The 16,465-nt window shown below is 37.8% G+C and overlaps 1 protein-coding gene across 9 annotated transcripts in view; it reads right to left on the bottom strand.

Annotated features, from left to right (window-relative positions):
- Window positions 1-5,362: 5,362 nt before the first annotated feature.
- The window catches only part of LOC109205474, a 33,145-nt gene continuing 22,042 nt past the window's right edge, over window positions 5,363-16,465 (bottom strand). For 7 of the 9 annotated variants that reach the window (XR_002064677.1, XR_002064679.1, XR_002064674.1 and 4 more), the window contains 2 exons: window positions 12,233-12,291; window positions 5,363-5,770 (listed from right to left, as the gene is read on the bottom strand). Coding sequence is in view for 3 of the 9 variants with exons in the window: in XM_019368191.1 (XP_019223736.1) it covers window positions 5,386-5,770; window positions 12,233-12,291 (444 nt within the window). In the remaining 6 variants the exon portion in view is untranslated. Of the gene's footprint in view, window positions 5,771-12,232; window positions 15,368-16,465 lie in introns of those variants that run through there. The other 2 variants (XM_019368188.1, XR_002064675.1) reach the window with 2 other exon arrangements.

Raw genomic sequence — 16,465 nt, forward strand, 5'->3', positions numbered from 1 at the left:
CTAAGACTGGTTCACCGGGAAATTCAAAACTTACTATTTTGGTTCTACAACCCACTTTGGCATAACATGACTCTAACCAATCCATGCCCATGATCACATCGAAGTCTAACATCTCCAATTCTACTAAGTCTGCTACAGTAAGACGATGGCGCACTTTAACTGGACATCCCCTATAGATACACCTTGCTATAATTGATTCTCCAACTGGAGTGGACACTTCAAAGGGTTCACACAACTTTTCTGGTTCTACCCCAAATTTCTTTGCAATATATGGGGTTACATAAGATAGGGTGGATCCCGAATCTATAAGAGCATAGACATCAAAAGTGAATATTGTTAGCATTGTCACGCCCCACTGGACACGGCTTCATAGACTCCCTAGGACTCCAAAACCTAGGGCTCTGATACCAAGCTTTGTCACGCCCCGAACTATGGCCTGGGCGTAACACGGCACTCGGTGCCTGACTGCATGCGACCGAGCGAACCAACTGTATGGCTGGATCAACATGTGGTATAAATGTAAATCATGATAGTATGCTAAAAAGTCTGATTAAAATATCATAGATGCGGAAAAATACTGAAAGGTCTGCAAGTATAAACAAGTAGCCGACAAGGCTAACACATGAAAGCCTGCTAATATCTGACTGACTGGGTTATAGTCTACGAAGCCTCTAAAGAATACTGAAAACGCCAACTGTTTACCGGGACAAGGTCCCCGGTATACCTTATTAACTGAAATACTATAATGACTAAAACAAAAGAGAGATAAGGCCCCGAAAGACTGGGGCTCACCAATAGCTGATACGAGATGTCCTAGCAAGCTGAATCGTCGACCTGTAAATTGTTACCCACATCGCGAGATACAGGCCCCGGGCAAAAGGGGCGTCAGTACATTTGAATTGTACTGGTATGTAAAATAGCTGAACAAAAGAACTGTAAATACTGAAACTGAAACTGAACTGCTAGCTGATAAATTGATAACTGAACAAGGAAGTAAGGATGTGAATACTCCCTCTTCTGAATGATGAACAACCTGTTTAACTGAATATTAAACTGCGGCCTCAGGCCCAATATACATATATATATATATATATATATATATATATATGTGCACAACTGCGGCCTCGGGCCCAAGTATACGTATACATAACTGCGGCCTCAGGCCCAAATACAGGTGTTCAACATTCAAGAATATAAAATCAGGAACTAAGAATCATATTACAATACATGATACTGAAATAATGAGCCATACTGGGTTACATGATACTGGAATAGTGAATAGGATTAGACTAAGATGAGTATTCATAACAAGTTGATTTGTCATAACTAAAACTCATAGAATATCGAATGATTATGAGACTATGCCATCTAGAGAATAGAAGTCCTACTACTGATCAGGGAACTAAGGCATAGTTCCTTTCTGAGGAGACTGGTAATGATCATAATGAATGGGACGTAGGGAGAATCATAGACATTCCCAAACGTAAAGAGTTAGCCTTACATACCTTAACTTCCTGCTCTTGAGCGTAATACAACGTTGTCAATCCTTTCAACTTCAATCTATAGCAATACAAGTCAAAAGGGTTCCACATTAGCTATAATGCTCATGTTTTGGTCACTTAAGCATTTTGTCAAACACTTGGTAAAAATAAAGCTTCATAGTCCTTATTAATGGTGTCTCTACACCCAACAACCCATTCTCTTGTTCCTAGATAAATTCTAAGGTCTCAAATGATTACACCAACATTATTCTTCATCACCCATAAGGCAAACAACACTCTTAACCAATAATCAACACTCAACACCCCGAACCTATAATCGTTCATGCTTTTCTATCAACCCCAACAACTCATGTCTCATGAACTAGGATTTATAATCATTAAACCAATGCTAGAATCAATTAGAGGGTGAAGACATTACCTTTTCGAAGTTCAAGCCCTTGATTTTCGAGTTCTAGGCTTCCTTCTCTCAACAATGATGTCCCAATCGAATATCTAATGATATGGAGGGTTTACCCATGTTAATGAGATGTTGGAAAAGTGAAATTAACTTAGAATCACCATTAGAACTTACCTTGGGTGGTGGAAGGACCCTTAAGGAGTTAGGTTTTTGAGAGTTCCCCTTTCTAGAGCAAGTTTTTATGTTTTGGGGCTATGGGGGACGAAATATAGCTTTAAAACGACCCCCCACGTGCGAGTTCGCGCACCTGGAGGCTTGTCCGCGCGAGAGTTCGTGCTCAACGGCAGTAACACTGCCTCCCACGCGCGAGTTCGCGCACCTGGAGGCTTGTTCACGCGAGTGTTCGCGCATACGCGTACTGTTCCGAAAAACGCACATAACATTTTGCACAGAGATCCGTTCGGGATCCATAATATATCGTTGGAAAGATATTTCAAAGGCCTACAACTTTCATGCTTTGCGATGTCCCCAATTCCTTACGCATTTTCACTAAAACTTGATGGAAGACAGACCTTCTGCAGCTTAGTCGATTTTTGTCAAATCTTATGCACCTCTCTTTCCATTTTGATTTTTCAAACAACTATTTTTCCCACAATCATCCCGTTGGGACTTCACATGTACAAAATATAACCTTACCAATCATTTACCACATTCACACCTAAGCCGAATTTACGGGGTGTTACAAACATAATCCTCCAACATAATGATGGTATGAATTTCTCAAATATAATATACTATCTCAAACATATAAGAAATATCAAATGTCATCTCAAAAAGATAAGAAATATCATATAAATGCCAGTCTCAATCAAAAGGGATATCTCATGAATATTCGGACTCCTAGCATTATTAAGCACGAATTACGCTGAGGTCGTACGGTTCTATCTATAATAGTCATGTAAATACACTGCCGAGGTCATACGGCCCAATCCATAGATGCATCTCAATATACTACCGTGGTGTTCGGCTCGATCCACATGAAGAGAAGAAACTTATCGAATTACGGGCCACGTAGTAGTACACAAGGACAAGAACATTAAGTAAACATGACTTTTACCAGCAATCAAGTATTCCGCCAAACAACTCAAGGTAATGAGGTTTGACCTAACATGATCTCTAATCAAATTTTAATTATAAAATTTAAGTAATTAAACTAACAAGTTGAGTTCAATTATTATAATTAGTGCATGATAAAGTCCTAAGTCTATCCGGATTAAGTATGATTTTTAGCTATGTACGGGCTCTCGTCATCTTGTACGCACATAGCACCCACAATTAGTAGCAAATGACAATTTAACACCTACGGGGTAGTTTCCCCTCACAAGGTTAAACAGGAGACTTACCTCGCTCCGAAATCTGATAATCGGCTCCACGCCTCTCTAACACCTCCAACCAATGTCGAACAATCCGAAACTAATCAAACAACGTGCAAACCAATGAATACATACTCCACTACTCATAATTTAACAATTTATAACAATTCCAAATCTACTCGAAAAGTCAACAAAGTCAACCCCGGGGCCCACGTGTCCGAATTCCAATTTTTTTTAAAGATAATCATTACCCATAGCACCACAAACTCAAATATAAAATTTATTCCCAATTCCATGTCCGATTTCGTGGTCAAAATTCAAAAATATTATTTCTAGGTTTTCTTCCAAAATCTCACAATTTCTATAAATTATATTTAAATCCATATATAATTCATATATTTAGCTCACAATGGTTATAAATCACTTACCTCATGATAAATGATAAAAATGGCTCCTCAAATTGCCCAAAAATCACCCAAGCAAGAGAGAAGTGAGTGAAATGAGCAAAAATCCCAATTGGCTAACTTATAATATTCCCAGGCGACCCTTCATCGCGATCGCAGAAGATCCACCGCGATCGCGGAAGTCAAAACCACAACTGCCTAGATTCCTTAATCGCAATCTTGAACATATCTACGCGATCGCGAAACATCACCATCTAGACCAACGCGAATATGAGCACATCCACGCGAACGCGAAGGCAAATTTTCGGCCTCAGCAAATTCCTCTTACGCGATCGTAGCACCCTTTCGCGATCGCATAGAACAACCCTTCCATACCCAGCCAGCCTTACTAACGCTTCGCGTCCGCGATTCCTTCCACGCGAACGTGACGAACAAAAAGACCAAGTACCCCGATCGTGAGCCCCCAATCGCGTTCGTGAAGAATAATTCTCCCAGCTCCGAAACAACACTACGTGATCACGAGCCTTCCCCCGTGATCGCAAAGAACACCTCTGACACCAGAGAACGGCAATTACAAGACAAGGTGAAATGGCCTGAAACCACCCCGAATCACACCTGAGACCCCGGGACCCCGTCCAATCATATCAACCAGTCCTAATACCTTATCCAAACTTATCCAAAGGCTTGAAACGCCATGAATAACATTAAAACCATGAATTGACGATCAAATCCTTCTTTTAACTTTCAAACATTCAAACTTCGCCGAAACGCATCCGAATCATACTTAGACATTCTGGAATGACACCAAATTTTATGTACAAGTCACAAATTACATTAAGAACCTACCCTAAGGCTCATAATCCCATACGGACATCGATAACACTAAAGTCCACTTCAAATCAAACTTAGAAAAATCTAAAACCTTCAAAATGCCAACTTTCCACAATAAGCGTCGAAACACTCCCAGTCCATCCGAAACTCAATCCGAACATACGCCCACGTCCAAAATCATTATACAAACTGTTGGAACCTTAAATTCCCGATTTCGATGTCGTTTGCTCAATAGTCAAACCTTGGTCAACTCTTCCAACTTAAAGCTTCTGAATTGAGTGTTCTTCTTCCAAATCAACTCCGAGATTCTCAAAAATCGAAACCAACCAGACATGCAAATTATAATACATAAAGTGAAGCACTCAAGGCCTCAAAGCGCCGAAAAATATGCTAGAACTCAAAACGACTGGTTGGGTCGTTACAATATTTGTTGAAGTCGAAAGAAGAAGAAGAAGAAGAAGAAGAAAGATTTGACGTTGAAAAAAATAAAGGTATTTGAAAGTGAATGTTATATTTGTCATATTTTTTAAGCTATAACCATCAGGTATTCGATAATACTAGTTGTGAGCACGTAATTTTTGCCTCACAAAAAATATACTCCCATAAAATCAATAAATAAATTTTTTATTAATTGTTTTTAATTTTTATAGATTTTTTAAGGAATTTTTGGTAATTATTTGCATTTAGTTGCATTTTTCATGCATTTTTAACATTTTAAAATCATAGAAAAAATATCAAAAAATGTCCAAATCTCCATTGCATAGCATTTTTAGGTCTTAATTGCATTTAGGATTTAATTGCATAGTTTAATTACATTATTAAACAAAAATCACAAAAATGGTTTTTTTTGGTTGAAAGGATAGTTATATTATATATAGCTAAGCTCTTACAAGAGAGCGGTTAACAAGATGCATTAGTGGCACTAGATTTACATTAGTAGTATTTATTTCTAAGGTCCCCGTATAGGAACCAGTACTATTAAGTAAAGTTGAACTAGCTAAAACACTACTATAAGTACAAGGTACAGTACAAGTTGAAAATGTACTATTACACAAAACAGACTGACTTTTAATCAACCTTCTTCTGAGCATCCCTTGTTGATCTTGTTGATGTAAAGTTGAAACAAACGGTGGTGGACTTTCAAAAAGTAGACAGGTTTCCTTTGCATGCAAAGCTCCATAGTTGGCTAGACTATTTGCCACACAATTTTGCTCCCTATAGATGTTTTGAAGAGTGGGACTATCCAGCTGTAGTAGTAATAACCTGCAATCATTAATTATATTAGTGTATTGCATGGTAGTGCTATCAAACATACCGAGTAGGGCTCGTGCGTCTGTCTCAATGATGAGTGGTTTGAGGTTCTTTTGGACAGCAATTTTTAATCCCATGAGCAAAGCTAGACGTTCTGTCTGGATAGGTGTCCCATGCAGTGTTGATCCTGCAAATCCTATGATCCAATTTCCTAGATGATTACGGAAACTACCACCAATACCATAGTTATTTTGTTGGATCGAACAAGAACCATCAATGTTAAGCTTGTAAAAATGGATGTTTGGGGGGTGCCATTTTATATATAAAGGTATGAGAGTATAATTTTTGGATATTGGATTTGTTAGGTAATAAAATTGTGCAACCTTTTTTAATATGAAAGATATATTTAAAAAGGTTTTCTTATGATCTAGTGTGTTTTTATTGCGTATAATCCATAGCTCCCATAATGCAAATGGTATGAGGGTGGTATTTGGAGTTGTATGATGTTTGAATATTGACTGTTGATGAATAAACTGGTATAACCAATTCATAGTAGCATTGTGGGATAGAGGGGAATTTGCATTGATAGTAGACATCTTAAACACAGCCCATAGTTGTATTGCAGATGGACATTCTAAGAATAGATGTTGTAATATTTCAGGGGCCATATGGCATTGCGGACATATAGGTGAATTAAGAATACCTATTCTTGTAAGATAAGCAGTTGTTGGAAGTTGATCATGACAAATTAACCATAAGAAGAAAGATTTGTAGGAATATGCAATTTCCAAATCTAGTTAAAACTATAGATTGGATTAGTTGTTGTAGGAGATGTGTTATTTGTGATAGAAGTGTACATTGATTTGACAGAAAATATGCCATTATGTGTAAGAGCCCAATATATTTTATCATTATGTTGAGGGTGCAAGTGGCATATAAATATTTGTGATTTCAGATTGTAAGTGAGTTGGTATAGAGAAAGGTAGAGTATTAAAATGCCATTTATGATTGTAATAGTAGTGTGAAACAGTTTTTTTTCCTCATATTGTGGAAGGTGTCCGGATATGCAATTACGAATTAAATAATTCTGACTAATCCAAGGATCATTCCAGAATTTTACATGATTTTCCGTTGTTAGATTCCATTTATACCATAAACCACAGTAGGACCATATTTCATAATATTACACCAAGTTGTTGAATTTTGTTTTTTGATCAATTGCGGTGGTCGCATATAATTGTATAATAACACTTGTGCCCATAGTTGATTAGGGTTCTGAAATAACCTCCATGCAAGACTTACATGTAATGCTTGATTTTTTGTAGAGAGGTTCTCTATGCCTAATCCTCCTTGATCCAGAGGTTTTGTAATGGTAACTGTAAAGACCCGACCGGTCGTTTTGATCCCTAGCGTGTAGTTCAGTAGTTTGAGGCCATGAGCAGCTTCAATTTAGGTATTACGACTTGTATGCGCGGTCGGAATTAAGTTCCGGGGAATTCAGAGTCGATTTGGAAAGAGAACTCTTATTTCAGAAGCTTAAAGTGAAAGAATGAACTAGGATTGGAATTTTGAGTAAACGACCTCGGAATCAGGATCTGAAGGTTCCAGCAGGTTCGTATGATGATTTCGGACTTGGGCGTATGCCCGGATCGGGTTTTGGATGACCCGGGAACGCTTTGGCGCTTATTGTGGAAGTTGGCATTCTGGAGGAAATTTTACATGTTTGGTTTGAAGTTCATTTCAGTGTTATCGATGTTCGTTTGGAATTCCGAGACTGGGAGTAGCTCCGTATGGTAATTCTGGAGTTGGGAGCGCGATCGGAAGTGAATTCGGAGGTCCGTAGGTCATTTTGAAGCCATTTGGCTTAAGATAGAAATTTGAAGGTTTTTGAGAAGTTTGACCGGAAGTGAACTTTTTGATATCGGGGTCAGAATCCAATTCTGGAAGTTGGAGCAGGTTCGTAATGTCAAATATGACTTGTGTGCAAAATTTGAGGTCAATCGGACATGATTTGATAGGTTTAAACATCGGAAGTAGAAGTTGGAAAGTTCAAAGTTCATAAAGCTTGAATCGCGGTGAAATTCGTGGTTTTAGCGTTGTTTAATATGATTTGAGGCCTCGAGCAAGTCTGTAACGTGTTTTGGGATTGGTTGGTAGGTTTGGTCGTGGTCCCGGGTGCCTCGGATGGATTCCGGGTGGTTAACGGATTGAATTTGGAGTTGAAGAAAAAGCTGAGGCAGCTGATATCTGGTATTTCCGCACCTGCGAAGATTTGGCCGCAGGTGCGGAGCCGCAGAAGCGGCCAGGAAGACCGCAGATGCGAATTTTGGTAAGGGGAGCTGGGACCGCAGATGCGGTCAGGGAGCCGCAGATGCGGGACCGCACCTGCGGAAAAGGAAGCGCAGAAGCGGAAGCTGGGCGGCTGGGAAGGAGCCGCAGAAGCGGCGTTTTAACCGCATAAGCGGAAATAATTCCGCAGAAGCGGAAATGTCTGGAGCAGTGAGGTCTTTAAAAATTCGGGGTTGAGTTCATTCCAACCCCATTTTTCTTCCATTTGAGTCGATGGGGAGCAGCTTTGAGGCGTCATTTTCGTCACTTGTCATGAGGTAAGTAATTTATGCTAGCTTTGAGTTAAATACAAGGTTTATACATATATTTGGGCATAAAAATTGTAGAAAAACTTGGGGTTTAAGGGAAGACCTAGAAAATTAGTGTTCTTGAATTTTGACCACGATTTTGAGTATGGAAGTAAGAGAAAATCATATATTTGAGTTCGTGAGTTCATGGGTAAACTTTATCTTCGAGAAATTTCGGATTCCAGGCACGTGGGCCCAAGGGCATTTTTGTTAACTTTTCGTTCGGGGTTAGGAATTGTTACAAATTGGGTTGCAAAGCTTAATTGAGCATATATTAATGGATCTGTATAATCATTGGCTGGTTTTGGAGCATGGCGCGCTGGTGCAAGTCTTCGGAGGAATGTAGAATGCCGGTTATGAGTCTTCGGAGCGAGATGAGTCTCCTTTCTAACCTTGTAAGAGGGAATTGTCCCTATAGGTGAGTTATTTGGTTATGTGCTCCTATTTGTGGGGGCTACGTACGCACGAGGTGACGAGAGTCCGTGCGTAGCTACTATTATGCTATTGACCGGGTAGTTAGGACCACAACATGTTATACTTGGATTATTTATGAACCCATTGATAGCTTGAATTGCTTAAATCACCTTGGATTAGTAAATGAATTTAAAAGGAGATTAAACATCATTTTCCTGAATTGTTAAGAAGAGAAATTGTTTTATTTGGACAAATATTCCCGATAAGTTCTTAATTGACTGATTGAGCATGTATCTCTATGTGTACCTGCGTCGCATGCATGATTCGCGAGCAGGGTATGTGTTTATTTATGGAACGGGCCGAACGCCTCGGCAGATTAAATAGATGCATCTATAGGCGCACCGTCGACCCTCAGCAAGTGCACAGTTTATTTTTGTTGGATCGGGCCATCGCCTCGGTGTGATTTGCGCATGTTATATTGTTGCTTGAGAACTTTAAATGTGCAATTTGCCCTTTGTGGCTTGATACAAATTGATAAGATAATAAAGAGTAAACCCTGAAAATCCTTGATCATTTATTGAAGGTGTTTATCTGTTTTCTGGCTTCGTGAATTAGAACTACTATATAAATCCATGATTTTCTCACATTTTTAGTATATTGTCAATTGACCTCTAGTAAGTGTCGAAGTTGACCATCTCATCTCTACTTCTTCGAGATTAGGCGGGATACTCATTGAGTACACGTTGTTTACGTACTCATACTACATTTCTGTGCATTTTTGTTGCACAGGTATATTTATTTCTAGCAGCCACTGGGCGTAGCAGCGTGGATAATTTGGGGGCTAGGTGAGTTGCATTATTCGAGGCGGCCCGCAGCTAGTATAGGCCTCTTCAGTACATTGTATTTATTTCATGTCCATTGTATTCCGGACGGATGTTATATTTTATTTCCTTATCAGTAGATGCTCATGCACTTGTGACACTGGGTTTGGGATGGTTTGAATATTGTATCGACTGCTTATCATTTAAATTTGATTTGAGATTATATTCTTTAAAATTGCTAAATTTGAAGGAAAATCATAGATTTCAGAAGTATTAACACGAGAATTTGATTAAGTAATTTGGTTGGCTTTCCTGACAGCAGTGTCCGGCGCCATCATGACCCTTAGTGGATTTTGGGTCGTGACAGTAACCCACTTTATTAAATTTAATTTTTTTCTTTTGTTGAATTGTTCCCCAAAGGAAATTACGTTGATAACAATTTAGATAGGAAAGTATATAAGTAGGAATTTTAATGTATTGCATAATGTGATTAGGAAGATGGTTTAAAGTGGAACGAATTAAAGTAGTCCTTCCTGCTTTTGATAAAAAACTGGTTTTCCACCCTGCCAATTTATTCTTGAAATTGTCAATTAGGAATTGGTAATCCCTTTTAGTAAGCTTCTTATTAAAAATAGAAAATCCTAAGTATTTTCCAAAACTTTTTCCTTCATTCATTTTGAAAATTTGTAGTATAGTAAATCTTATATTAGGTGAGCAATTACTAGAGAAGAAGATTGGATTTATCATAATTTATAGTTTTTCCCGAGTGATATGTAAAATGAGTAATAGTATTAACAATTGATTGACAAGATTTATCAGTTATTTTTGATATGAGAATAATATCATCAGCAAAAAAATAAATGGAATAATTGAGGCCCTTTATTCCCCATTGATAGTGGTATAGTCAACTGAGGCATTTATTTTTCGCGAAAGCATTTCCAAGCATAGAATAAATAAGTATGGTGATAAAGGATCTCCCTGTCTAATACCTCTTGACGGTGTGAAGTATTATGTAGGGTTACCATTTATCAAAATAGAAGTAGTAGTAGTTGTTATACATGACATAATTAGTTGAATAAAAGAAAATGGAAAATTAAGAGTGATTAATGTATTATATATAAACGCCCACTCTAATTTATCAAAAGCTTTTTCCAGATCCACCTTTAAGAGCATGTTTAAATTACTACCCTTTTGGAATTCGGTAACAATTTCTTGTACAATGATAGCATTATCAGCTGCCCTTTTATTTTTCTGGAAGCTGGATTGAGTTGGATGAATAATATTATCCAGAATGGGTTTTAGTCTGTTTACAATTATTTTTGTAATAATTTTATAGATCGTATTACAAAGACTAATAGGTCAAATTGTGATATTGTGGATGCAGTATTATGTTTGGGAATTAAACAAATGAAAGTTGTATTAATAGAAGGATCAATCTGATGTTCATAGAAAACTTTATGGCAAAATTTTTTAACTGAATTACCAATTATGTGCCAATATTTTTGGTAAAATAAAGGATGAAGTCCATCCGGTCCTGGTGCTTTTAGAGGTTTAAAAGAATTAATAGCATTAATAATTTTACAGTCCTACAAAGAATTTGTTAAACCAGATTGTTCATGAATTGTTAAAACATTGAAAGGCTGTAAATTATTCTTTGCAATAGAAGTTATTTGTTGAGTAGTAAAAATATTTTGATAGTATTGTATAATATGATCCCGAATATGATAAGGATCACTTATCCAATTTCCCCCTTGGTCTTGAATCACAGTTATACGATTATGTCTTCTACGATTTAGCGTTGTAAGATGGAAAAATTGAGTATTTGAATCTCCATCATTTAACCATTCAATACGTGACTTTAATTTTCAAAAATCCTCCTCAAGCCGAAGGATTTTATTAAATTCCAGAGTTAAAGTATATTCCAAGTTATGTAAAAAAGTACTAGTTGGATAATTGATAGAGGATTGAATACCATTTAAACGAGCCAGTATTTTATTTTTACGCTTAAATAAATTACCAAAAGTTAATTTATTCCATTCTTGTACTGTACTAGTGAATTGATTAATAGCAAGTATTAAATGTAAATTATCTAGCCATGCTTGTTGAACTATAGATGGAAAAGTAGGGTGTGTAGTCCAAATAGTTTCAAACCTAAAAAAATTTTTACGAGGTAATGGACATTGTTGAAGTTCTAATTTAATAGGACAATGGCCTGAATGTGTACGGGGAAGATGTGTAACTAGTGCTTCAGGGTATTGTTTGAGCCAATCATAATTAGCCATAATACGATGAATACGTTCAAGTATATTATAACAATTATGCCTACCATTTGTCCATGTATAACGACTACTTTTGTATCCCAAATCGGTTAAATGACAATAATTTAAACAGTCTAATAATTTATTTTATCTTGAATTATTAATAGATAAACTACCAAATTTATCATTAGCATGCAGTATCTCATTAAAATCACCACCTAATAACCAAGGACCCTTATAATTATCATATACACACATTATATTGTGCCATAAGGATTGACTAGTTGCTAAGTCATTACTAGCATATATGGCAGTGAATAAACATTTAAATGGAAAAGGGAGCACCTGAATATGGCAATGGATCTCCTGAGAGGTGGTGGCCACTGGTTCCACATGCAGCACATCTGAAAGCCATAAAATAGCAATTCCTCCCGACTGGACATTAGCAGCAACCTCAATTAAACTAGTAAAATTAAAATCCTCCTTGACTGTTTGGTGGTTTTGACAGTGAGTTTCCAACAATACAACCAAAGATGGTCTATTGTAGTCAAGTAGTGACCGAAAATTTCTTCTAAAATCATCTGACTGAGCACCCCTACAATTCCAAATTATAAAATTCATATGGTTAAGGATTGGTTCAAACCGTTGACTGCTCCTGGGGTTCCTCTGACTGCTTGACTGCCCTGCTCGAAAAAGAAACGTGGGAAGTAGAAGCATGGCATACTTCCCCACGTCTGAATTTATAGTTGGCCTTAGTCGGAATGATGTGGTTAGCAGATTCGGAGGGCACCTTAAGAATATTTTTCTTTCGTACTCCTTCTGGACAAAGACCTTGATTCCATCGAGGTATGCATGAAGTGGACGTGTTTCTCTGTTGTAAACGACTGCTGCTTCTAGTTCTGCTTGAAAGTTGGTGTCTTGTTCTACTGGACTGGGAGGATGGGGTGGTGAGTGAGTTGGTGATGGAGTTGGCGTTGGAGGTGTTATTGGTTCCATTGGTAGTATGTTTGGTGATGGATCCATGGTGTAGCAGGAGTGGGTGATGGGTAAAAGGGCATTTGATGAAGATGTGGGTGAAGATGGAGTGGATCCCAATATGGTGTTTTGGGAGAGTAATTGGGTGATATGGTGCAAGATAGGGTGCTTGTATCATGGACCAGTGGTATCTCCCATATATCTCCGTCCCTAACTACATGCCCTCCGCTACTATTTGTGCTAGGTCCCTTGGATGGTTGATGAGAATTGTCACCTCTTGATGGTTGACTTCCATCGTGAAATTTAATGCATGATTCTGCAATCCCGTCTCTAGCTAAGAAGTGAGATGTGTTGGTGCATGAGGGGTTTGAGCTGTGTAGATAATGGTATTGGGCTCCATGATTAGATGTGGAGGAGGAAGGGAGAATGGAGTGTGGTTGTGTTGGAGACGATGAGTGGGTTGGCTGGGTGTAGTTTGTGGTCTACGTAGGTAATTTAGATTGGGTGAAAACATCTTCTAGATTGATGGATTGGGAGTGTGATTTGAGTGTAGTATTTGGTTTGAGTGGATTAAGTTGTGTCGGATTTGAATGGACTATAGGAGAAACTAATTCTATGGTAGTTTTGGGCGGTTTGAATGACTGATTTGTTTGTTGTGTGTTTGAGTGGTTTAAAGGGGTGAGGAGACCATCATAACCTAGTTGCATGGTAGCTATAGGGTTATTCATTGTTGTTGGTATTCCGTGTGGGGTGAGTGGGTAGATTTTGTATTAGGTTTTCTTGGGGTGGTGAGTAATGAGTGTTTGGACCAAGTAAGATTTTTTGCATGTGAGAGTACCTATCGTGGCTATCTGCATGGCTTAGAATTGACGTTGAATGGTATTCATTTTGTAATTGGGCCGAATGGGAAGCCACTTAAGTGGAAATTAAGGGAGTTAATAGGTTATTGTCATCAAATTGATTAAGAGGATTAGACTTATCCAAATCATTTGGCATTAGTGTAGCAAATTGATTAGTGGTTAACAGAGGAGTTATAGGTGTTTTAGAAAGATTATTAGGAGTAGGTATAGGATTATTATTATTAATGGTTAATTTTGTAAAAGGAAGATTATTAGGGGCTGTGGATACATACTTACCTGAAGACTTTGTAGTAGTAGTACCCAAAGGTTGCACTGGTTGTAGTTGATTTACTTTGTAAGAATTGATTTGCATAGAATTTTTTCTTTTAGGGAATTGCACTGTCTTCCATTCTTCCGTAGATATAAAGTGGTTATGTGTTAAGTTAGGGTTAGGAATGGTTGAAAGTTTAGTGTGAGACACATCAGTAGGATTTTCATCTTGTAATTGATAGGTACAAGCTCTTTGATTATGCCCCATCCGACCACATTTAGTACATAGAAAATTTAATCCTTCATAAAGGATATGTTGGGTTGGTGCTTACTGATGAACTGGATGCACCTAATGATCCCTCTAATTTCATTCCCATTTCTCTTGAGGAAAAAAATAGGATATACAAACCATGGCAACATGCAGTAATTGTGAATGTTTATGGACGAAAGATTGGACATCAAATACTTAGGCAAAAAATTTATACTTTATGGCAACCTACTGAAAATCTACCTCTCATTGATTTAGGATCGGATTTTTTTCTTCTTAAATTTCAAAAAGAAGAAAACAAGAATCATGCATTACATGATGGACATTGGTTCATCTTAGATCACTTTCTATAAGTTCGTCAATGGGAACCAAAAGTTATGGCTTCTGAAACAAAAATAACTTACTCTGCTATATGGTTGCGATTACCTGAATTACCTACTGAATTTTATGATTTTCAGATTCTCCAGAAAGTAGTAACAAAATTGAGAAATAATTAATTGTTGATACTTGCACCTCTTCAACAACAAGAGGAAGATATGTCAGGTTATGTGTTGAAATACCAGTGGATCAACCTTTACGTACACATATTTACCTTGAAAATCATAAGCAACATATCCTATATGAAGGATTAAATTTGCTATGTACTAAATGTGGTCGGATGGGGCATAATCAAAGAGCTTGTACCTATCAATTACAAGATGAAAATCCTATTGATGTGTCTCACACTAAACTTTCAACCATTCCTAACCCTAACTTAACACATAACCACTTTACATCTACGGAAAAATGGAAGACAGTGCAATTCCCCAAAAGAAAAAATTCCATGCAAATCAATTCTTACAAAGTAAATCAACTACAACCAGTGCAACCTTTGGGTACTACTACTACAAAGTCTTCAGGTAAGTATGTATCCGCAACCCCTAATAATCTTCCCTTTAAAAAATTAACCATTAATAATGATAATCCTATACCTACTCCTAATAATCTTTCTAAAACACCTATAACTCCTCTGCTAACCACTAATCAATTTGCTACACTAATACCAAATAATTTGGATAAGTCTAATCCTCTTAATCAACTGTGACGATCCAAAGGGTCATCACCTATTTTTTTATTCATTCCGTGCTTCCGAGGCTCGAAAACCTCATATTTACTTGCCTCGATTTGCGTGCCCAGTCCGAGCGCGTAGCCGGAAAGCTTTTATGTTGAAATATGTGAATTCTATGAAAAATTTTAAGAATTTTGATATTAATATGATTAAAGTTGACTTTGGTCAACATTTTTGGTAAACGGATCCGGACCCGAGATTGGACGGTCCCGGAAGGTCCGTAGAAAAATATGGGACTCAGGCATGTGTCCGGAATCGAATTCCGAGGTCTAGAGCCCGAGGAAAGAATTTTTCTGTGAAATTGTGTTTCTGAAATTATTAAGGAAATTGGAAACGAAAATTGATTAAAAGACTGTGGTATCGGGCTCGTATTTTGGTTCCGACGCTCGGTACAAGTCTTATATATGGTTTAAGCGCTTTCTATAAAAATTTGGTTGAAAACGGACGTCGTTTGACGTGTTTCGGACTCGAAATGAAAATTTGAGGCTTTATGAACATTTCAAAGAAAATCATGAGTTTTGAGGCTTGATTCTATGTATATGATGTTATTTTGGCGATATGATCACGCGAGTAAGTCCGTAGGATGTTTTTGAGGTTGTGTGCATATTTGGTTTGGAGCCCCGAGGGCTCGGGTGAGTTTTGGATAGGCATCGGATTGCATTTCTCATGATTTAAAAATCTGGTATGCTGGCTTCTGCAATTTTCGCAAATGCGAAGGGAAGACTCGCAATTGCGAGCTCGCAAATGCGAGCACTGCTTCGCAATTGTGAAGTTTGGAGAAAATGGGGCACTGTCGCAAATGCGATGGGTAGGCTCAAAAATGCGAAGGGGGGGAGGTTCGCAAATGCGAAACCCCGCCTGTAGGCCCAGTGTTCGCAAATGCAAACCAAGGATCGCAATTCCCAGCCATGTCTTGTTCGCAAATGTGAACCAAGGCTCGCAATTCCCATATCCGAGGCCCAGCAAATTTTATACTTAGTCGAATTTTCATCACTTTTCACCATTCTTTCAAAACCCAAACACCATAGGCGATTTTTCAAAAACAAACTTCATCCCAAATCATTTGTAAGTTAATTTTTACTCAATTCATTCAACTTTTAACATCATTAAACATGTTT

The sequence above is a fragment of the Nicotiana attenuata genome, unplaced genomic scaffold, assembly GCF_001879085.1.
Source record: "Nicotiana attenuata strain UT unplaced genomic scaffold, NIATTr2, whole genome shotgun sequence".
Classification (NCBI taxonomy): Eukaryota; Viridiplantae; Streptophyta; class Magnoliopsida; order Solanales; family Solanaceae; genus Nicotiana; species Nicotiana attenuata.